This window comes from Pristiophorus japonicus, chromosome 6 (genome assembly GCF_044704955.1).
Source record: "Pristiophorus japonicus isolate sPriJap1 chromosome 6, sPriJap1.hap1, whole genome shotgun sequence".
Taxonomy (NCBI): Eukaryota; Metazoa; Chordata; class Chondrichthyes; family Pristiophoridae; genus Pristiophorus; species Pristiophorus japonicus.
The window spans coordinates 225,570,447-225,595,533 of NC_091982.1; the positions used below are offsets into that span (position 1 = coordinate 225,570,447).

At 44.5% G+C, this 25,087-nt stretch overlaps 1 protein-coding gene across 1 annotated transcript in view; it reads left to right on the forward strand.

Moving 5' to 3' along the window:
- Nucleotides 1-25,087, forward strand: part of LOC139265396 (plastin-1-like) — a 196,260-nt gene that overhangs the window by 158,349 nt on the left and 12,824 nt on the right. The window contains exons 11-13 of the mRNA XM_070882386.1: nucleotides 3,302-3,380; nucleotides 16,108-16,222; nucleotides 18,538-18,671. Of these exons, the coding sequence (XP_070738487.1) occupies nucleotides 3,302-3,380; nucleotides 16,108-16,222; nucleotides 18,538-18,671 (328 nt within the window). The remainder of the gene's footprint in view (nucleotides 1-3,301; nucleotides 3,381-16,107; nucleotides 16,223-18,537; nucleotides 18,672-25,087) is intronic.

Genomic DNA, 25,087 nt, shown 5'->3' on the forward strand with positions numbered 1-25,087 from the left:
AGTGTAATAACACCAACCTCCTGTCATGAATCAAACTTGCAGCCGATGAAAGATTTTTGTTGTGCTTGAGATCATTCCTGTGCAGGGGGTGTTATACCATGATTAAATGTTGGGGCCTCTTAACTTTCTGCCAATTTCTAGTAATGACCAAAGAAGTATAATCTATTGTGGCATTTAATGGAAGTTCTTATCTGCTATTTGTTTAGTTATTATAACATGGTGAACACAGAACATAGAAACATAGAAAATAGGTGCAGGAGTAGGCCATTCGGCCCTTCGAGCCTGCACCGCCATTAGTGAGTTCTTGGCTGAACATGCAACTGGAAGAAAACGAAATGCACTCGCAATCCAGTAATGAGTGCAGGAGTAACACCCCTCCATGATGAAGAAACTTAACTAATGTTTTAAGGAGTTAACAAAAAAAAGTGAGTGGTCTGGAATTTGCAGTCAGTGACGAAGCAACGATGCTCGTCGCTGACCTCAAAGAAAGCTGCCCACAAAGATGTAGAGATCTCTGTGGTGCCGATTTCAACTCTCCCAGCCTATGTTTGAATCTGGCTCCAAGTCTAAGAGATCTTCAGCGTCCAGCAACAGTGATATCATCAAGCAGGCTGAGCAGCCAATTACATTGATGAATTCTCACAGACAGCAAACCAGGAAGTAAAATGCACCTATTTTAATTTACTTTTTATAAATTTTACGGAGTGCAAGATAAAGATTGAGATATACACATAGGATTAAGGTAGAAGCCGAAATACGATAAACTTTAAATATATATATAATTTTAAAAACTAGTGTAATTCTTAATCATATTAATGGAAAAATTTGACATTCTGCAATTATGAAATTAGTTTTACAGGGCAAGAACAGTTGTTCATTGTACCATTGGAAACCCAGTTACACCTCTTGCAACAAGGCTTAACTTTTTTTTCGAGGTTGTGGGGGGATTTAACAGCGATATACCATTAGGGGATGTTTTCATCCTTAAGGTGATTTGAATTGGCTACTGGTTTTGGGGAGTTCCTCAGCAAAACCTCTGCCGGAGCACGGAATGACTAACAGCAACTTCTGGATTCCCATGTTTATCTGTGCATACGCTAAACCCTGAAGTTGCTAAGCGTTTCACCATTATTACCCCAAAAAAATCAAGGCCAACATGATAAAATTGAACAGAACTTCGAAAAAAAATGATGCTTGCAAGGTGTATAAGATATAGGCAGATGTTGCTGTAGTACAAATTATTTCAAATGTACGACAATGCGTTTAAACCGTACTGTGGCTATCGTGGCCCATAATTTGCTGCAGCAGGGCAATGAATGGCGTCCGCTGTTAGTTGGACGTGGCTTGGTCCGATTAATCTTGCCGATATTTTGTGTGGCAAGTTGCTGAAAATGTAAGTTGACAGCGTCGCAGCAAGGGAAACCAGGCATTGGGCTCTGAGTGATCAGGCCAACCAACTCCTTAACCAATCAGATTGAAGGATTGTGAAATTAGCAGTGCAAGGATACAAATCAGGTAGAGGAGGAGAAATAAAGAGATGGAAAGAAGGATTGGATTCAGAGAGAAAATAAGAGACAAAGTTTTTAAAATAAAATCATTTTAAATTTTACGTTTTTTAAATATCCAATGACAGAAAACAAGAAACACTTGCATTTCTGTGGTGCCTTTCATGACCTCAGAGCATCTTACAGCGCTTTACAGACGATGCTGTACTTTCTGAAGTGGAGTTACTGTGATAGGAAACATCGCAGCAGTTTACAAAAGTCCTCACTGAGTCCAGGATAGAACTTCACAACATTCTCTACTCCTGGTTCCTGCCCAAGGGGACCATGCATGCGCCCTGCTGCCCCTGCCCGAGCAAGATGGGGGCCGTTCCGCCCCCCCCCCCCCCCACGGGCCTGTCGCTGGGAGAAAGCTCCGCAGCTGCCCCCCGGGGGTCCCGCTCGGGCCAAACGCCGGACCGGCAAGTTGTTGTTCGGGGCCTGAGACCCACACCTCCCGCGCATGCCACACACAGGCATCTTCCACTCTTCAGGATGCAGCTCGGGATCTGAATATTGGGTTCTTCAATGAAACAACTCTGAACTCATCGAACTCATCCCTTTTTGGTGTGGAAGCGGGTCATCCTCGATTCGAGGGAGACCCTAAGAAGAAGGAAACATCAAATAAAACCTGAAGGAATGAGACTCCATACTTGCAATCATTAATTTACAGTGCCAGAGCGGTTCATTGGCAGTAATTAATACTTAGCACATCATTAAAAGAATCTTTGACAGCTAATCCAGGCTTAATTAAATATGTGAGGACCTTAAATGGCTCCCAGACCGGTTCCTTGCATCACTTCACACCAGCTCTAACCTTCTGTGGTGAGTTAATTCATATCTTCTATGCAAATACAGCATCCTCATGCCGTTCAATACATTTTAATCGCGAACCAGATGCCGTTTTCGCAAATCGGGCGGCGCATCTCGGATAGCAACTTTTGGATTTCCACGTGTAACTGCACATCTGTCACTGCTTGCAGTTTATGTAGAATTTGCGCATAAATTACTGCAGGCAGCATCAGCCTTGTCGTTCTTTTAGTGTAGTGTCAGCTGTGGCTCAGTGGGCAGCACACTCGCCTCTGAGTCAAAAGGTTCAAGTCCCAATCCAGGGACTTGAGCACAAAAATCTAGGCTGACACTCCAGTGCAGTGCTGAGGGAGCGGCACACTGTTGGAGGTGCCGTCTTTCGGATGAGACGTTAAACCGAGGCCCCGTCTGCGCGCTCAAGTGGATGTAAAAGATCCCATGGCACTATTTCGAAGAAGAACAGCGGAGTTATCCCCAGTATCCTGGCGAATATTTATCCCTATATTAACATAACAAAAAACAGATTATCGAGTCATTATCACATTGCTGTTTGTGGGAGCTTGCTGCGCGCAAGTTGGCTGCTGCGTTTTCCACATTACAACAGTGACTGCACTTCAAAAGTACTTAATTGGCTGTAAAGCGCTTTGAGACATCCAGTGGTGATGAAAAGTGCTATATAAATGCAAGTCTTTTATTTTGACAAATTATAGGCCAATATATATTTATTTTTAAAATGTAATTAATAGCATTCATAAAGTAACTAGCAGGACTTGACTGGTGTGGATACAATAGCTGCATCAAAAAGAGTGCAGAACAATAAAATTGTACTCGAGAATCAACTAGTTGTTTCCACCTCTCCCTTTGCTTTCTGCACCAGTCTCTAGAAGATTCTTTAACTGTTTATCGCACCATTCAGTTCTTTTTTCCCCAATAATCTTGTATTGTTGTAGGTGAGTCGAGGGAAGAGAGAACCTTCAGGAACTGGATGAATTCACAGGGGGTGAGTCCCTTTGTCAATCACCTTTACAGGTAAAACATGTTTTCTTCAGTTTGATGATTCTTACATAATAAAGTGAAAGTTCAGTAATACTGTTGCTTTAATGGAAGTTTTAGGAACTGAAAAACTAATTGCTGTGTAGATCCAATCTTGGCTCCTTGTTTGACAGATTTCCTCCATATTGCCCGCTTGACCAACTTCCGTGACGTTTTTAAGGATATTCCAAAGAAAACAAATATGGAACACCCGACAGTGTTTTTTGGACTTTCACAAAGTTCTTCACAGATTCCTTGGGGAATCTATGGGTTCTCTTTGACACATCACTCGGTGAACTTTAACACAACATACTCCTCAATGCCCCTCACCAGATATGGGAAGCAATTTGAACACAATATTTCAACTGTGAATGTGTCAAACCCTACATAACCTTATATAACTCTGAATTTTGATCATCATGTGCTGAGCAATATTTCACAGAACTCTATTTACTTTCTCTATAGCAATCTTACATTTCATTGGAACCTATTGTGACCAAGGCCCTCCCCTGTTTTAATGGGTGCCCATGCTTGCAACAGACATGCCTTAATTGCTTGGCTCCCTTTGCATATCACAGCACTTTAGAACAAAGGAGTTTGTTAAAAGAGTACTAACAGAGGTGTTGTGTCAGACTTGGGTGGTCCCTAAGAAAACCAAATAACTAACGGGACGAGGAGGCTCCCTGAATATCCTCATCCTCAATGTGGTGCAGCCCAGCACACGAGTGCAAAAGACAAGGCTGAAGTGTTTGCAACCATCTTCAGCCAGAAGTGCCGAGTGCATGATCCATCTCTGCCTCCTCCCGAGGTCCCTATCATCACAGATGCCAGTCTTCAGCCAATTCGATTCACTCCACGAGATATCAAGAAATGGGTGGATGCAGCAAAGGCTATGGGCCCTCACAACATCCCGGCTGTCATGCTGAAGACTTGTGCTCCAGAACTAGCCGCGCCTCTAGCCAAGCTGTTCCAGTACAGCTACAACACTGGCATCTTCTCGACAAAGTGGAAAATCGCACAGGTATGCCCTGTCTACAAAAACAGGATAAATCCAATCCGGCCAATTACCACCTCAACAGCCTATTCTCAATCATTAGCAAAGTGATGGAAGGGGTTATCGACAATGCTATCAAGCCGCACTTACTCACCAAAAACCTGCTCAGTTTGGGTACCGCCAGGACTACTCGGTTCCAGACCTCATTACAACCTTGGTTCAAACATGGACAAAAGAGCGGAATTCAAGAGGTGAGGTGAGAGTGACTGCCCTTAACATCAAGGCAGCCTTTGACGTAAGGAGCCCCAGTAAAATTGATGTCAATGGGAATCAGAGGGAAAACTCTCCACTGGCTAGAGTCATACCTAGCACAAAGGAAGATGGTTGTGATGGTTGGACGTCAATCATCATAGCCCCAGGGCATTGCTGCAGGACTTCCTCAGGGCAGTGTCCTAGGCCCAACCATCTTCAGCTGCTTCATTAATGACCTGACTGCCATCATAAGGTCAGAAGTGGGGATGTTCGCTGATGATTGCACTGTGTTCAGTTCCATTCACAATTCCTCAGCATGCAGAAAGACAAGACCTGCACAAAGTTCAGGCTTGGGCTGATAAGTGCCAAGTAACATTTGCATCATACAAGTGCCAGGCAATGACCATCTCCAACAAGAGAGAGTCTAACCATCTCCCCTTGACAGTCAGTGGCATTATCATAGAAACATAGAAAATAGGTGCAGGAGTATGCCATTCGGCCCTTCGAGCCTGCACCACCATTCAATAAGATCATGGCTGATCATTTAGCTCAGTATCCCTTTCCTGCTTTCTCTCCATACCCCTTGATCCCTTTAGCCGTAAGGGCCATATCTAACTCCCTCTTGAATATATCCAATGAACTGGCATCAACAACTCTCTGCGGCAGGGAATTCCACAGGTTAACAACTCTCTGAGTGAAGAAGGTTCTTCTCATCTCAGTCCTAAATGGCCTACCCCTTATCCTAAGACTGTGTCCCCGGCTCTGGACTTCCCCAAAATCGGGAACATTCTTCCCGCATCTAACCTGTCCAGTCCCGTCAGAATCTTATACGTTTCCATGAGATCCCCTCTCATTCTTCTAAACTCCAGTGAATAAAGGCCCAGTTGATCCAGTCTCTCCTCATATGACAGTCCAGCCATCCCTGAAATCAGTCTGGTGAACCTTCGCTGCACTCCCACAATAGCAAGAACGTCCTTCCTCAGATTAGGAGACCAAAACTGAACACAATATTCCAGGTGAGGTGTCACCAAGGCCCTGTACAACTGCAGTAAGACCTCCCTGCTCCTATACTTAAATCCCCCAGCTATGAAGGCCAACATGCCATTTGCCGCCTTCACCACCAGCTGTACCTGCATGCCAACTTTCAATGACTGATGAACCATGACACCCAGGTCTCGTTGCACCTCCCCTTTTCCTAATCTGCCGCCAACAGATAATATTCTGCCTTCATGTTTTTGCCACCAAAGTGGATAACCTCACATTTATCCACATTATACTGCATCTGCCATGCAATTTGCCCACTCACCTAACCTGTCCAAATCACATTGCAGCCTCTTAGCGTCCTCCTCACAGCTCACACCACGACCCAGTTTAGTGTCATCTGCAAACTTGGAGATATTACACTGAATTCCTTCATTTAAATCATTAATGTATATTGCTAAGAGCTGGGGTCCCAGCACTGAGCCCTGCGGCACTCCACTAGTCACTGCCTCACATTCCGAAAAGAACCCGTTTACCGACTCTCTGTTTCCTGTCTGCCAACCAATTCTCTATCCACGCCAGTTCATTACCCCCAATACCATGTGCTTTGATTTTGCACACCAATTTCTTATGTGGGACCTTGTCAAAGGGCTTTTGAAAGTCCAAATACACCACATCCACTGGTTCTCCCTTGTCCACTCTACTCGTTACATCCTCAAAAAATTCCAGAAAATTTGTCAAGCATGATTTCCCTTTCATAAATCCATGCTGACTTGGACCAATCCTGTCACTGCTTTACAAATGCGCTGCTATTTTATCCTTAATAATTGATTCCAATATTTTCCCCACTACTGATGTCAGGCTAACCGGTCTATACTTACCCGTTTTCTCTCTCCCTCCTTTTTTAAAAAGTGGTGTCCATAGGAACCTCCAATCCATAGGAACTGATCCAGAGTCAAAAGACTATTGGAAAATGATCACCAATGCATCCACTATTTCTAGGGCCACTTCCTTAAGTACTCTGGGATGTAGACAATCAGGCCCCGGGGATTTATCGGCCTTCAATTCTATCAATTTCCCTAACACAATTTCCAGCCTAATAAGGATATCCTTCAGTTCCTCTTTCTCACTAGACCCTCGGTCCCCGAGTACTTTCGGAAGGTTATTTGTGTCTTCCTTCGTGAAGACGGAACCAAAGTATTTGTTCAATTGGTCTGCCATTTCTTTGTTCCCCATTATAAATTCACCTGAGTCCGGCTGCAAGGGACTTACATTTGTCTTAACTAATCTTTTTCTCGTCACATCATCGTCAAATCCCACACCATCAACATCCTGGGAGTCACCATTGACCAGAAACTTAACTGGACCAGCCACTTAAATACTGTGGGTATAAGAGTAGGTCAGAGGCTGGGTATTCTGCGGTGAGTGTCTCACCTCCTGACTCCCCAAAGTCTGTCCACCATCTACAAGGCACAAGTCAGGAGTGTGATGGAACACTTCCTATTTGCCTGGATGAGTGCAGCTCCAACAATATTCAAGAAATGCAATACCATCCAGGCAAAGCAGCCCGCTTGATTGGTACCACATCCATCACTTTAAACATTCACTCCTTCCTCCATCGTGGCTGCAGTGTGTACCATCTACAAGATGCACTGCGCATCTCGCCAAAGGTATTTCGGCAGCACCTCCCAAACCCATGACCTCTACCACCTAGGACAAGGGCAGAATGGGAACACCATCATCTGCAAGTTCTCCTCCGAGTCACACACCATCCTGACTTGGGCTTTATTGTCGCTGTGTTAAAATCCTGGAACTCCCTCCCTAACAGCACTGTGGGAGCACCTTCACCACATGGACTGCAGCGGTTGAAGAAAACAGCTCACCAACACCTTCTCTAGGGCAATCAGGGATGGGCAATAAATGCTGGCCTTGCCAGTGATGGCCACATCCTGTGAACGATTAAATAAATAAAACTTCTCAAATAACTCCAGCCATCTTTGAACTTATTCACTTATCTAAATGAGCTTGCCATTAACTCTTCCTTTTTGCTAACCCTTGAACAGTAAAGGAGTCATCATGGAGCACTTGGGAGCATTGCTTCCCATTACTAACCACGTTCTCGTCTTGCTGCTTTAACCAACTCCCAATTTGTTTCACCAATTCGCAATTTATGTTTCAGATAAGCGTGTATGCAGAATTTTATCAAATGCTTTCTATATAGGGAGAGCAGTAACAGCGAAGGATGCAGTTAATGACTGATGGAGGGATTTGCATCAGCTGTGCAACTGCCAAACAAATTACGTTTAACATCGACTGTTGCACATTGGATGATAAACTACCTGATTATAAATGTGCAATAAATGGAATAGATTTATTAAACGGGAAATCTAGAATGGAACTTTAGAAGAACAGGAGGTTCACTTTCAATGTCTAGCCAATGTGACAAAGCTAATAGAATATTGGGATAAATCAGTATATAGGTCTGCAGAGGTTATGTAGATACTGTGTAATACACAAGTTAAATCACATCTGGAAAACTGGGGTAAGATATTGGGGCCGAAATTGCTCCGCGACCCATTTAGGGGCGTTAACCTGCCGGACCCAGGACTTTTACCGCCCGGGCTGCAAGTCCCACCCCTGGCGTGCCCCTCAAACAAGCCGCCGCACTGAAGAGGTTGGTGCTTTGACGCACTACAAAGTCCCTCCCCTTCAGTTAAATGGGAGGGTCGCTGCACACTTTGCAGGCCCTTTGGTGGCCACCAGGACCACGCTCGATCGGACCAGTAGCCTGGCACCCAAAAGGGAGTGACGGGCTGCATGATGGCGGCCGGACAAGACCACCATTGTCGGGTCGACTGAAGAGTCTGCCGACAAAATAAAATGACGGCCCGGGGCATCTTTGCCACCCGACCCGCCACTGATCGCTCCCACTACCACCCTGGAAAATTGCAATCCCCATCCTAGATAAAGAACAACTCTGACTCTCCCCCATGACCTATTACTCAGTTCATGGTAATTGCGCTGACTGCCATTTTAACTGCTCACTTTTTTTAGGTGGCTGAGTATCCTGACGGAGGCAGGCGAGTGCCTTATGAATGCATCCAAAGCAGAGTCCTATGATGTAATTAGGAGCTCAGTGCAACTGAGTAAAAGTTCACAGGATTGGTTTCAGGCACTGACTGACCGGACGCTTCTACTTAAAGGGACACTCAGTTGCAGGCACTCCGATCACAGGGAGTGATGAATTTCTGGGCCTGCAGATTGCTTGTTTCTGTCCCTTTTGCCATAGTCATGCTGATTAAGGTCACACAGTTTATCATGCCAAAGGAATACAACACAGGTTCTAAAATGGGTGGGAGATGCACTCTACCACATTATAGCTGTCAAGATGGAGCAGGCAATGGGGACTAAAGTGTCCCTTTTATGTGCCCCATTAGCACCTCCGGGGGCGGAGGAGGTGGCACCGTGGGTGAAATTGCCCGAGATTTTGGGGGAGATTTTCCAGTCCCGCCGCGCCCTGTGGTTAGTGCCTGGGGCCGGTGTGCAACTGGTGATGACATTGTCGTAGTGTGCGCCGACCCCTTTGCGGCCAGCGGAGGAAATTTCCCCGCAGGTCTCGAGGCTGGTGCGGCCCGATGTCAGCGCCAGCTGCCTGGGGCGCCCCTTAAAGAGAAGGCTCTTTAAGGATGGGAACCCGCTGTCATCCGGCCCCCCCCCCCCCCCCCCCCCCCACCACACGTGCGTCTGTCATCGTGGAGTCGAACGAACCGACCGACAGCAGTGGGGCTTCATAATGGAAATGATTATCAAGTAGTTTACAGGTTCTTAAGCCTTTTTTCACTTTGGCCACGGGACTCATGCTGCTCGGGAACCATGTCTGTCATCCTGAGGCGGGAGTTCTGTGGCCATTGCTCCAGCTGATTACTTGACAGCATCAAATGTACAGTAAAAGCTCCCACCTGACAGATGATCTCTTTCCTCAGGCAGAAGCTGTTGCTCAGTCCATTACCAACACAGATTCTGTAGGCTGCAAGTTTTTCCAGCAAAGTCTCCATCCAGTGTCATCCAGGAAGAACTTTCTCACCGTTGACAGAATGCTTCTGTTCTCTGTACTTCACCTGCCATCTATTCCATCAACATGGGTGCCGCTTATACTGTCGCACCATGGTCCTCAGAATTGGACCATGATGAGCCCCAGCACCAACAACACCAACCTTCTCTGCAATCACCCGATGCTACACAGGGCACAGGGTATCAGTACCCGAGCACAATGCTGCCCAGGAGGCCAGGTATGGCCTCATCATGGACAGATTTAGTTAACTTTACGCTGTACACCCTGGCTGCTACATGATGCGCCCCACAACAACACCACAAGAGCATCCCTACAATGACCAAGCCGTTCCTTTCACATGCTGCACCATTGCAGGGGGCACCATTATGTCTCACCATTCACTGCAACTCACTAAGCCACTTCCAAAGGTGCTCACAAATCTGTGTAAGACCAGAAAATAGTGGAAAAAATATTTTTTAATGTTTGACACCACAATAACAGAAACTTTACATAAACATTGCATAAACCACCCAAGTGCCTACCATTGTGTGCTGTTATTTGGTATGTTTGCACTAGGATGTGTGTGAGTGTGAGGAGTGGCTAGTGAGATGGGGATTGTGATGTCTGTAAGTGCTGTAAGCTTGTAATGCTTGTAGCTCCATACCGTGGATGTGGACGTATTGTGTACTGCAGCTGCAGAGTTATAATAAACAGACAGGTAGCTTCCGGACCTAGCAGCCTCCATGTTCAGAGCTCTGTGTGTGTGCTCTGTGAAGATATGACAGTTGGCGACTGAGGATGGAGATTTTTCGGATGTTTAAAGCTTAAATTTTGTTGAAGGATTCAGCCAGCTGACAGAAGACTTTGGAAGTTTCTGTTTTGAAAAAAAAAGCTACAAAATCCGAGGTAAACTACAGCACACTGAGAACAGCTAGAGATTAAACATGGCAGGTGTAATCGGATAGTTGGGTGAATATAGACACGACCAGGAACGTTTTAAAGTGTATGTGGATCGGCTAGAAATGTATTTCACTGCAAATAACATAATCGAAGTTCCAGACAATGCAGTCCAAAACCAGGCTGTGTTGGAATGGAAGAAAGCGATTTTCTTATCCGTGGCAGGTCCGGCCTTATACGAAACCCTTGTAAATCTGCTTGTGCCTGACGAGCCAAAGGACACAATGCTTAAAAAGATTTTAATGAAGCTGGAGCAGCACTATAACCCCAAACCGTTAGAAATTGCTGAAAGCTATCGTTTCGGGATTTGGAATCAAAAGATTGATGAAAGTATCGCTGATTACATCATAGCATTAAAAAAGCTATCGATGCACTGTAATTTTGGGAACTTTCAAAACCGAGCATTACGGGATCATTATGTTTGAGGGGTGAAAAATGATGCGATCAGCAGCAAGTTATTGATGACGGATGACTTGACTTTTGAGATTGCTTGTCAGACAGTGAACTCTGAGTATGGCCGAACAATATTCCCGAGAATTAAATAATGATTACGGTCATCAGTCAACCGAGGTAAATCACCTGCAGGTTCAAAGTAAAAGACGGCCAGGGCCGAAAGTCTCAGAAACTGGAAATTCTACCAGAGCGTCGAAGTCGTGCTATAGGTGCCTGGGACAACACATTGCTGAAAGTTGTCCATACGTGAAGGCAGAGTGTTTCTTCTGCAGAAAGACTGGGCATCTTGCGAAGACATGCCGACGAAGGGTAAACCAGATTTTAAAGCTATGAGTCCAGCATTCCAAGCTATGAGTAGTAATCCAAAGAGACTGCATGGCTTGAAAGAACAACAGCAGGACGAGGAGATGTTAGAATTACACATCATCAGGAGCACGAGGTTAAAGGACAGCGATTCAGAAAGCAGCAAAATCCACCTAGATGTTGCAGGATTCAAGATACCAATGGAAATTGACACGGGTGCCTCCGTGAGTGTAATACCGGAGTCGCTGTACCGCGACAAATTGCGTGATTTCGAACTGGAGAAATCCAAGATAGAGCTGAGAGGCTACTCGGGAGAGAAAATTCCTCTAGTAGGCCGTATCACCGTACCGGTGAAATATAAAGATCAATTTCAGAACTTGCCCCTAATAATAGTGAAAGGAGACAAGACAGCTTTACTAGGAAGAAATTGGTTAAGCTCACTGAAGCTGGATTGGAGTAAGATCTTCTCTGTGGAAGCGAGATTTTCATCAATGGATGAGGTTATCAAACAGTATCCGAAGGTGTTCTGCGAAACGGGCAGTCCGATCCAAGGCTTCAAGGCGAGTGTCAGGGTACAGAAGGATGCTAGATCGGTTTACTACAAGCTATGTTCCGTACCATATGCACTCAGAGAAAGTTGAGCAAGAACTCAAAAGACTAGAGACTGAGAACATTATTTGTAAGCTAGATCGATGTAATTGGGCTACATCCATTGTTGTTGTACCTAAGTCTGATGGTAAAGTAAGATTGTGTGGTGATTATAAGGTAACCGTAAACCAGGTTCTAGAGGGTAATGTCTCCAATACATTGCCGAATATAGAAGATTTGTTCACAACACTAACAGGTGGTCAGATCTTCTCAAAACTGGATCTTCCGAATGCCTACTTACAGCTTGAACTAGATGAGGAGTCCAAGTCATGTTTGACTATAAACACTCATCTAGGCCTATATCAGTTTAATAGGCTACTGTTTGGAGTGTCGTCCACCCCAGCCATATTCCAAGGGGTGATGAACCAGGTATTGAAGGGGTAGTATGTTATTTGGATGACATACTAATTTCAGCACCAAATAAGCAAATTCATAATAAAATATTGAATGAAGTCCTCAAACGGCTAGAGAAGCACAGAGTACGAGTATCTGCTCGTAACTGTGCGTTATTTAAAAACTCAGTGGAGTACTTAGGGTACAGAGTAGACAAAGATGATTTACATCCAACCATTGAAAAATTGGATGCAATTAGAAATGCACCCACTCCCAGGAATGTCACTGAACTTCGTTCATTCTTGGGTCTTTTGAACTATTATGGGAAGTTCCTACCAAATTTGCCTGCAGTATTACATCCACTGAATGAACTTTTGAAAAAACAGGTCCAGTGGAAGTGGCCAAAAGAATGCGAAACAACCTTCAAGGAGTTTAAAAACAAATTGGTAGAGAGCACCATGTTAGTTCACTACAACATATCTAAGGAGATTAAGCTAGCATGTGATGCCTCTCCGTATGGAGTTGGGGCAGTAATCTCTCATGTATCAAGTAGTGGGGAGGAAAGACCAATTGCTTTTGCTTCACGCACTCTCAGTGCCAGTGAGAGTAATTATGCGCAAATTGAAAGGCATTAATTTTTGGGGTCAAGAAGTTTCACAAATACTTGTATGGCTGTAAGTTTACCATAGTTATGGACCATAAGCCCCTAACAGCAATCCTCCATCCAAAGTCCCCAGTTCCAACATTAGCTGCAGCCCGAATGCAGAGATGGGCTTTGATTTTGTCAGCATATAGATATGATATTGAATACAGATGATCAGCTGATCACAGTAATGCTGATGCAATGTCTAGGTTGCCTTCCCCATCACAGGTTACACCCGATAGGGAAGAAGTGTTTTATTTTTCATACATTGATGAACTGCCAGTCACAGCTGAAGAGATTGGTAGAGCAACTAAACGTGACCCCGTGATGTCAAAGGTGTATGAGTATATTGCAACTGGATGGCCAAACCAGTTAACAGACAAAGATACACATCCATTCTTCATTCGTAGGAATGAATTATCAGTAGATAAAGATTGTATCATGTGGGGCGCAAGAGTGGTTATACCAAATAAATTCAGGTCCAAATTATTGGGAGACCTCCATGACCAGCACCTGGGAATGTGCTTGACCAAGAGTTTTGCACGCAGTTATTTATGGTGGCCAGGTCGTGATAAAGATATAGAGTACATTGTGAGTCAGTGTACGACATGTCAATCAGTAAGCAAGCAACCACCACCAGTATCATTACAGCCATGGAAATGGCCTCCCAGGGTGTGGCAAAGGCTACATATTGATTTTGCTGAGTTAAATGGACAACAATTGTTCGTTATAATTGATAGTCATTCAAAGTGGGTTGAGGTGTTTCCAATGTGGAAAATAACAACAAGTAAAACATTGGACATTATACGAAAATTATTTTCTGCATTTGGCCTCCCTGAAGAAATTGTTTCGGATAATGGACCACAATTCTGTTCAGAAGAATTTGCACAATTCACAAGCAAAAATGGTATGAAACATACCAAGGTTCCACCATACCACCCTGCTTCGAATGGTGCAGCAGAGCGCACTGTACAAATTGTCAAACGTGCCCTCATAAAACAAATGTTAGATCCAAATCCAAGAAAACGACAGTTGTCATTGGATCACAAATTGGCTAATTTTTTGATTACATATCGAAATACTCTTCATACAACTACTGGTAGAACACCAGCGGAGTTGTTTCTCAAACGACAGCCACGAACCAGATTCTCATTGTTAAAGCCAAATTTGGCACAGTCTGTAGAAGAGACACAAATTAGACCAAAAGAGAATCATGATAAAGGGAGACTAAAAGAGAGAAGAGTGAAATTAAACCAGAAGGTGAGAGTGAAGAACCATCACCATAAACGGTTAAAGTGGTTTCCTGGAAGAGTGGCGAAGATATGTGGTCCTCGCACATATTTGGTGAAGATGTTTGATAATGGACAGGTTAGGTTTGTCCATATTGATCATATTTTGCCTACAGACATGGAAGGAGTTGAAGGTGGGAATGATTCAATTATTTCTGACTCATCAGATAGTTTTGATATACCAGTAGCAAATCCTAAATCCAATGCAAACAAATCCAGGAGAGAATCAGAATGAAAGTCTGAGTCCAAGTCAGGGAAACAAAGAGCCTGAAGTTGGAGTGAGTGCAAATGAAAATCAAGGAAATTCCATAGAGGAAAATGTTCATCAGGATGAGCCTCAAATGAGTGTGAAATCAACACCGTGTTTGGAAGTTTCTGTTCGAGAGCGAAGGTATCCTTTTCGAAACAGAAAACAAGTCGTAAAGTTAAATTTGTAAATATGTATAAAAATGAAGTTTAATTATGATGTTGTTATGATGGGTTTTTCATTAAGGAGGGAGAAGTGTGATATCTGTAAGTGCTGTAAGCTTGTAATGCTTGTAGCTCCATACTGTGGATGTGGATGTATTGTGTACTGCAGCTGCAGAGTTATAATAAACAGACAGGTAGCTTCCGGACCTAGCAGCCTCCATGTTAAGAGCTGTGTGTGTGTGCTCTGTGAAGAGATGACAGGGATGTGATAAAATGTAGACAGAGAGACAGGGATGGATGGAGGTGCAAGGTAAGTTGGTGTGATGTTGGATATGCAGGAGTAGGGTGGGGAAGGCAGAATGATTGGGGATGTGATGAGAGGCACAGCAGGATGCATGCGAGTGTGACTTTGTACTAACATTTCCTGATCTAATGAGATTAAACGTTTGTGGCATTGCACCCAGGTCCTCCTGACCACATCCCTGCTTGTGACCTCCTCTGCAATCTGAAGCCAGGGTGTCTTGGTCTCCTGGGGAGGTTTCTTCAGCCCATCAAAAGGGAAGAGGACCTCCCTGCGTGCACTCACTCTGGAGGGAGTCATCGGAGAAGCTGGTGCAGCCCTCTGCCTCTGTGCAGCCATTGTCAATGTTTGCAGCCCTCCAATGCTGTAGGACACTGACCGAACTATGTTAGATGAAACTTCAAAGGTAATGTGACCACGGTCCCTTTAAAGATCTGGACTGAAAACATGTCACCAGTCCCGCTCCACCTCATTGGGCTGGGTAACGCGTTGGGCAGGCTTAATAGGCCCCATTAAGGTAAGTTCATTTTGAGCAGCAGCGGGGTCATGACCCGACATGGCCACCGCCCACAACGGACCCACCGAGGTCAAGAAAATTCCGGCCGGGGTTTCGGTTGCATTTTTTATTTTTCATTCGCTCTGGATCTCACTTTCACCAAATCCTTAATGGCTCAGCTGACATCAGGCACTTCCTGTGTACAGAATAACATGCACCAGGATTCTAACCAATGCCTGGTGCAATGCATCAATTCATACTTGCTGGGTCAGAATCCTCGAGTTCCCCGCCAAACACCAGCGTGGCAGCACCAGCAGTACAGGGACAACTGGGGTTGGGCAATTAAATTGTGCCTTTGACAATGTTGGCCCTTTCACTTGAACGAATCAAGAAAACATTGTGCTGTATTGCTAATCCACCTTCACCATCGAGGTTTGTTTGATAAAAAGCGGAAATAAAAACTGAAAACTTACATAGCAGGGCAGCCGGCATCTGTGAAGAGAAAAGACAGGTTCTGACATTGTGCTTCTGTACCTTTGATCATTGTTTGTTTGACACTGTTTTCTAAAGTTGCACAAAGTGCTGACCATCTGCTGTTTTGCTTCTATTCAGTGACCTGACTGATGGCTTAGTAATATTCCAGCTGTATGAGAATGTCACTGTGCCAGTAGATTGGAACCGTGTCAACAGGCCTCCCTATCCACAGCTTGGGGCTAACATGAAGAAAGTAAGTTGAATTACTTGCCTCCTCTCCTTCAAACTGTGAGCACCAATAATGTAAATCTTTTTAGGATGCATGTTTTTTCTTTGTAATGGGCATGGATTTATACTATAAATGTTAGACATGCGAGTCATTTGGTGATATTCTTCTGGAACAAACTTGGATGAATAATGTCTGTTCTTTTCTGCTGTCTGAAACATTTGGTTCTTAACTTTCCCAATTTTCTCCCCATCCTGACACTGTTGACTCATGATGGAGTGCAGTTGCTCAGGCAGCAGTTATCCTCTGCTACCTCGGCCAAGTAGCTATTCTTTGTGTGTCAGGCCGGACAGATACTGTCAACACACTGTTCCGTCTTGGAGAGCACCACAGCTGGGGCAATCCTGTCTTCATAACCTTTCAGCAAGGTGCTGGGCAGTGATCAGAAACAGAAACACCCATCCTCAGTCCTCCTCTTCTCGAACTGATTAATATTAAGGCAAATTACAGGACTCTGCCCCAAGTGAGATCAGCTAATCCATCCTGGATAGGTGTTAGAACCTCCAACCTTTCTCAGCTGTGTGGCTCAATTCTACACTGCACATTACCGTTACCAAATGAATGTTAGAGAGGCCTCTGATTCTGATTAGTCATTCTGATTTTAAACACATGCTGATCAAGGAGTTATTAGGTTATAGTTAAAATAATATTTTACAGATAGTATGCTCCTCACATCACAACACATTAGAATCGCAGTATGTCTCCTTCCATGTTCATGATATCCATCATCATCATCATCATCATCATCATAGGCAATGGCTCAGAATCGAGGAAGACTTGCTTCCATTCTAAAAGTGAGTTCTCAGGTGACTGAACAGTCCAATACGGGAGTTACAGTCTCTGTCACAGGTGGGACAGACAGTGGTTGAAGAAAAGGGTGGGTGGGGAGTCTGGTTTGCCGCACGCTCTTTCCGCTTGCTTTCTGTATGTTCTCGGTGATGAGACTCGAGGTGCTCAGCACCCTCCCGGATGCACTTCCTCCACTTAGGGCAGTCTTTGGCCAGGGACTCCCAGGTGTCAGTGCGGATGTTGCACTTTATCTGGGGCTCGCTTGCCGTCTAGGAGTTCCGAGTAGAGCGCTTTCTTTGGGAGTCTCATGTCGGACATGCGGATGATGTAGCCTGCCCTGCGGAGCTGATCAAGTGTGGTCAATGCTTCGATGCTGGGGATGTTGGCCTGAGCGAAAACACTGACGTTGGTGCATCTATCCTCCCAGTGGATTTGCAGGATCTGGTGGAGGCTGCGTTGGTGGTATTTCTCCAACAACTTGAGGTGTCTACTGTATATGGTCCATGTCTCTGAGCCATATAGGAGGGCAGGTATCACTACAGCCCTGTAGACTATGAGCTTGGTGCCAGATTTGAGGTCCTGGTCTTCAAACACACTCTTCCTCAGACAACCAAAGGCTGCGCTGGAGCACTGGAGGCGCTGCTGGACCTCGTCATTGATGTCTGCCCTTGCTGATAGTAGACTCCGAGATATGGAAAATGGTCCACGTTGTCCAGGGCCGCGCCGTGGATCTTGATGACTGGGGGGCAGTGCTGTGTGGCGGGCCAGGTTGGTGGAGGACCTTTGTCTTATGGATGTTCAGTGTAAGGCCTATTCTTTTCTATGCCTCGGTGAAGGTGTTGACGATGGCTTGGCGTTCAGCCTCTGTGCGCAGACGCAAGCGTCGTCCGCGTACTGTAGATCGTTGACCGAGGATGTACTCTGCTACTGAAGGGTCTAATTGTGATTGAATTTTAAAACTTGAAGCTACTATCTTGCTGGGGCAAGAGTGTTTTCCAGTGATTAAGTATATAATTCATGATTATTTCCCAAATGTTATTTTTGAATGTCAATAATGAATGTGAATGTGCATCCAGCCTTCACCTTACGTCAGAGACTGCTGCTTGGCAAATGAACACCTTGATGCTAAACATAATCTTTTTTTCCTTATTAAACAATTAATGATACCGAAAAGGATAAAGGAAAGCTATGACTGGCTGAGAACTCTCAGAAAACTCCAAGTGTACAGAGGAATTTCACTCTTTCTGGCAGCTTCCATTATCATATCATGTTGAGATTCATAGATGGTAACTGAATGAAAATAACTTCAAAAATATATTTTTTCAAATAAACTTGCCATAACTTAAAGGCCCCGTAACTAATTAAAAGTGCGTGTGTCACACTTTTGCTGTGTACTAAAAGCCGAGTGTAAGCATTCTGCCTCATTCATAATTGTTGCATTGAAGACTGATTGCGCACAAGCTTAGTGTCACGACTGTTCTCTCTCTCTCCAGCTTGAAAACTGCAACTATGCTGTTGAACTGGGTAAGACCAAGGCCAGCTTTTCCCTTGTGGGTATTGGTGGGCAAGACTTGAATGATGGCAATCCAACACTTACACTGGCACTAGTCTGGCAGCTCATGAGAAGGTAAGGGAGACTCTCGTTGATGCAGTGTTGTAGGTTTTAAAATATATATATATATTCTTGTGGCCACTTTGGCAGTGTGATCTTTCAGTAGACCGTGGGCCGAAGCCTGTTTTCTTGCCATGATTTTTAGTGCCCACCCCTTTTTTCGGAGCACTGACCGGAGATGCGCCGCTATTCTGCGTTGAACAGTGCTCCGAAAAAAATCGCTCCTTACTTTCGCCGCTGTCCGGCCTCTCCCTGGTCTTCGCACAGTGTGGCCAGTTGGGTCAGGGGCAGAGCCAGCGTCCCGCACTGAAAACAGTGCCGGGACATATGCACATGCGCGTTGGAATGTGCGCGCATGCGCAGTAGCTCCTCGCCCCCAGCCTCTCTGTGTGCGTGCTGCAGCGTGGGACCCAATCATCATCATCGTACTGGCTGCTGGTGCATCCCGCCCCTATGTCAGGCCGAGTGGCCTAACGCACAGGCCGGCCCACTGCCTTCCCGGGCTGAAGATGAAGTTAGGGTAAGATTTACTTCTATTTTTTATTTGGATATTTTGAAAAAATTATGTAAATATGTTTTGTCTCCATGAATAGTGGTGACCATTTGTCAAGCCTATTTACCTGGTGCTATTGTGAAAGAAGAACATAAGTGACAGAGGAACACTGAGAGAATATCTTATTTATTGAAGTAGACTTTATTTAGACAATATGGGCTCAATTTTGGCCCAGTATAATCATTGCAAACAAATAGTTGTTTAAATTACTTGTGAGATTAGGGCAACTTAATTCCACTATCTTTTACTTCTTTGATTTTTGTAGTTTAAGCTTCCATGAATGCTTCTGTTGTATAGTAAGTTAACTTCGTGAAGTTTGTCATATGATGTCCTGTATAGCTGTTTGATCCTATGCACATTCTTTAGTCAAGTCATTAAGTTCTGCTGGCCTCCGATGTATCTACCTGCGCTGATTTCTTAACTCTCCACAAGGGTTTTCACCAGTGGTCACATACGCTGGCCTAGGTAGATTTGGAGCAAATATTAGCTGGCCAAAGTGGCCAAAACTGGCATGGGTGGTAACGCTCTCTTTTGGAAAAAAAATCGAAACTAAAAAAATCCTAACTAACTCACTTACACTGACACAAATTGAATGTACAGAATGGGGATTTTTAAGATACTCCAGAAAAATCAAGTTGCTCCAAAATAAAACAGAGCAACTTCCGGGGAAATTTGAGCCCATCGTCTCCGGGTGGGAAGTACCTAGAACAATGATAAATATGTTAAACATATGTATCTGAGGCAAAAACCAAATAGGCCCAAGTCTGAAAATTGAGTGTTACTGAGAAATAGCCAAAAGCAAAGAAAAACATAAAAATGGTTGCTATGGAATTTCTTTTCCTGAGCAACAGTGACATATCAGTGCTTCTGCTAAATTTTAAGCATGGATAGTGTTAAAATTGGTAAAAAGAAGTATCACTGAGGTCTGGACGTATAATATGGTACAGTTATACAGAAATAAATCTAAGTTTTGTTTTCATATCTATTGCTAAGAAAGAAATCTACCATTCCAACCGTTTATTTCATACACACTTACTGACATTTCAAATGGACACCCGCACAACGTTGTCAACCATATCATTATAAAAGTAATAGTATTGATTTTTTTTTAATGATCGAAGTACTGAAAAAACAAAATAGATCTGAAAAAAAGTTAGAGGCTGAAGAGGAATACATATCCATAAATCATCACCAGAATCAATCATTGTTTTCCTCAGCCCTCGAAGTCTCGGGTAAAGATGCAACATTCTCACAAACTACACACCAGCAGATGTCGGTGCAGTGGGCACCATCCTTGTGCACACTGGGTCTTGTTGCATGATTAGTGTGCATGCTCCATTACACTGGCTGAAACATAGAAACATAGAAAATAGGTGCAGGAATAGGCCATTCGGCCCTTCGAGCCTGAACCATCATTCAATAAGATCATGGCTGATCAATCACCTCAGTACCCCTTTCCTGCTTTCTCTCCATACCCCTTGATTCCCTTAGCCGTAAGGGCCACATCTAACTCACTTTTGAATATATCTAATGAACTGGCCTCAACAACTCTCTGCGGCAGAGAATTCCACAGGTTAACAACTCTCTGAGTGAAGAAGTTTCTCCTCATCTCAGTCCTAAATGGCCTACCCCTTATCCTAAGACTGTGTCCCCTGGTTCTGGACTTCCCCAACATCGGGAACGTTCTACCCGCATCTAATCTGTCCCGTCCCGTCAGAATCTTATACGTTTCTATGAGATCTCCTCTCGTCCTTCTAAACTCCAATGTATAAAGGCCCAGTTGATCCAGTCTCTCCTCATATGTCAGTCCAGCCATCCCGGGAATCAGTCTGGTGAACCTTCGCTGCACTCCCTCAATAGCAGGAATGTCCTTCCTCAGATTAGGAGACCAAAACTGAAAACAATATTCCAGGTGAGGCCTCACCAAGGCCCTGTACAACTGCAGTAAGACCTCCCTGCTACGATACTCAAATCCCCTAGCTATGAAGGGCAACATACCATTTGCCGCCTTCACCGCCTGCTGTACCTGTATGCCAACTTTCAATGATTGATGAACCATTGCACCCAGGTCTCGTTGAACCTCCCCTTTTCCTAATCTGCCGCCATTCAGATAATAATCTGTCTTGGCGTTTTTGCCCCCAAAGTGGATAACCTCACATTTATCCACATTATGCTGCATCTGCTATGCATTTGCCTGTTCAAATCACCCTGCAGCCTCTTAGCATCCCCCTCACAGCTCACACCGCCATCCAGTTTGGTGTCATCTGCAAACTTGGAGATATTACACTCAATTCCTTCATCTAAATCATTGATGTATATTGTAAAGAACTGGGGTCCCAGCACTGAGCCCTGCGGCACTCCACTAGTCACTGCCTGCCATTCTGAAAAGGACCCGTTTATCCCGACTCTCTGCTTCCTGTTGCCAACCAGTTCTCTATCCACGTCAGTATATTACCCCGAAGACCATGTGCTTTGATTTTGCACCAATCTCTTGTGTGGGACCTTGTCAAAAAGTCCAAATACACCACATCCACTTGTTCTCCCTTGTCCACTTTACTAGTTACATACTCAAAAAAATTCCAGAAGATTTGTCCAGCATGATTTCCCCTTCATAAATCCATGCTGACTTGGACCGATCCTGTCACTGCTTTCCAAATGCGCTGCTATTTCATCCTTAATAATTGATTCCAACATTTTCCCCACTACTGATGTCAGGCTATCCGGCCTATAATTACCCGCTTTCTCTCTCCCTCCCTTTTTTAAAAAAAAATGGTGTTACTTTACTTATCCTCCAGTCCATAGGAACTGATCTAGAATCGATAGACTGTTGGAAAATGATCACCAATGCATCCACTATTTCTAGGGCCACTTCCTTAAGTACTCCGAGATGCAGACTATCAGGCCCCGGGGATTTATCGGCCTTCAATCCCATCAATTTCCCGAACACAATTTCCCGCCTAATAAGGATAACCTTTAGTTCCTCCTTCTCACTAGACCCTCTGTCCCCTCGTACTTCCGGAAGGTTATTTGTGTCTTCCTTCATGAAGACAGAACCAAAGTATTTGTTCAATTGATTTGCCATTTCTTTGTTCCCCATTATAAATTCACCTGAATCCAACTGCAAGGGACCTACATTTGTCTTCACTAATCTTTTTCTCTTCACATATCTATAGAAGCTTTTGCAGTCAGTTTTTATGTTTCCGTCAAGCTTCTTCTCGTACTCTATTTTGCCCCTCTTAATTAAACCCTTTGTCCTCCTCTGCTGAATTCTATATTTCTCCCAGTCCTCAGGTTTGCTGCTTTTTCTGGCCAATTTATATGCCTCTTCCTTGGATCTAACACTATCCTTAATTTCCCTTGTTGAGCCACCTTCCCCGTTTTATTTTTACTCCAGACAGCGATGTACAATTGTTGAAGTTCATCCATGTGATCTTTAAATGTTTGCCGTTGCCTATCCACCGTCAACTCTAAGTATCATTTGCTAGTGTATTCTTGCCAATTCATGCCTCAAACCATCGAAGTTACCTTTCCTTAGGTTCAGGACCCTAGTTTCTGAATTAACTGTGTCACTCTCCATCTTAATAAAGAATTCTACCATGTTATGGTCACTCTTCCCCAAGGGGCCTCGTACAACAAGATTGCTAATTAGTCCCTTCTCATTACACATCACCCAGTCTAGGATGGCCAGCTCCCTAGTTGGTTCCTCGACATATTGGTCTAGAAAACCATTCCTAATACACTCCAGGAAACTGCATTGCTACCAGTTTGGTTAGCCCAATTAATATGTAGATTAAAGTCACCCATGATAACTGCTGTACCTTTATTGCATGCATCCCTAATTTCTTGTTTGACACTGTCCCCAACCTTACTACTACTGTTTGGTGGTCTGTACACAACTCCCACTAGCGTTTTCTGCCCCTTGGTATTCGATAGCTCCACCCATACCGATTCCACATCATCCAGGCTAATGTCCTTCCTTGCTATTGCATTAATTTCCTCTTTAACCAGCAATGCCACCCCGCCTCCTTTTCCTTTCTGTCTATCCTTCCTATAAATGTTGAATACCCCTGGATGTTGAGTTCCCAGCCTTGATCACCCCGGAGCCATGTCTCCGTGATGCCAATTACATCATACCCATTAACTGCTATCTGCGCAGTTAATTCGTCCACCTTATTCCAAATAGTACTCGCATTGAGGCACAGAGCTTTCAGGCTTGTCTTTTGAACACACTTTGCCCCTTTAGAATTTTGCTGTAATGTGGCCCTTTTTGCTTTTTGCCTTAAGTTTCTTTGCCCTCCACTTTTACGTTTCTTCTTTCTATCTTTTGCTTCTGCCCCCATTCTAGTTCCCTCTGTCTCCCTGCATAGGTTCCCATCCCCCTGCCACATTAGTTTAACTCCTTCCCAACAGCACTAGCAAACACTCCCCCTAGGACATTGGTTTTGGTCCCACCCAGGTGCAGACTATCCGGTTTGTACTGGTCCCACCTCCCCCAGAATCCGATTCCAATATCCCAGGAATTTGAATCCCTCCCCTCTGCACCACTTCTCAAGCCACGTATTCATCTGAGCTATCCTGTGATTCCTACTCTGACTAGCACGTGGCACTGGTAGCAATCCTGAGATTACTACTTTTGAGGTCCTACCTTTTAATTTAGTTTCTAGCTCCCTAAATTCGTCTTGTAGGTCCTCATCCCGTTTTTTACCTATATCGTTGGTACCTATATGTACCACGACAAGTGGCTGTTCACCCTCTCTTTTCAGAATGCCCTGCATTCGCTCCTAGGCATCCTTGACCCTTGCACTAGGGAGGCAACATACCATCCTGGAGTCTCGGTTGCGGCCGCAGAAATGTCTATCTATTCCCCTTACAATTGAATCCCCTATCACTATTGCTCTCCTGCCCTTTTTCCTGCCCTCCTGTGCAGCAGAGCCACCCATGGTGCCATGAATTTGGCTGCTGCTGCCCTCCCCTGATGAGTCATCCCCCTCAACAGTACTCAAAGCGGTGTATCTGTTTTGCAGGGGGATGACCGCAGGGGACCCCTGCACTACCTTCCTTGCACTGCTCTTCCTGTGGTGCTGGAGAAAGTGCTCATTACACTGGCTGGTGCTGGAGGAAGTGCCCTCCAGTCTGTGACATGTACATCATCTTCAAGTTTCCACCCATGTTCTCAAGGAATCGCTTGTGAATTGCAGACGGGTAATTGGCTCGCTGTATATGCTTGTACAGTGAAGCTTTATTTGGTGGCAAGCACTTCTCTGCATAACTTCCGGTCTTGTACATGTAACATCTGGCCTGGTCCACATCGCTGCATCCACTCTGCCCGTAGAGTTCGCAAGTGTATGTCCCTAATTCTTCACAAAGGGATTGTGAAACAGCAAACAAGGCCCCTAACTTCTCAAATGTCGAACAGCGCTCTTTGCTGGCGATTAGGACTTTGGCTGATTTCACCTTCCCCATTCCATACAGAGCACTCACTAAATCACATCCTGAAAAACAGTGAAACCTATGGGAGCAGCACATACATCTTCCCCAAAGTGATCAAAGATGTGATGAATATTCATTGTACCCATGTTGTTTCCTCTTCCTGTGCGAAAGTAGAGCTTGGCATCATGTCCGTACAGAACACCGAGCACAGTACAAATACCTCAGACTGTTTATGATGACAAGCTCACTGGAACTGGAAGCAGTTACCGTGTGTCGGCTTCTTCCTGGTTGGGGAAAGGTGGTGGGATTGGCACCACCTCCAGATCTGTTTTGATGTCATTCTGACATCTAGCATGACACTCACTTCCGTGTCCAACAAAAAGTGTTACATTATTAATAATTACCTTTGAAGACTTGCACCATCTTTTGTCGAGGAATTGGAGAAGAT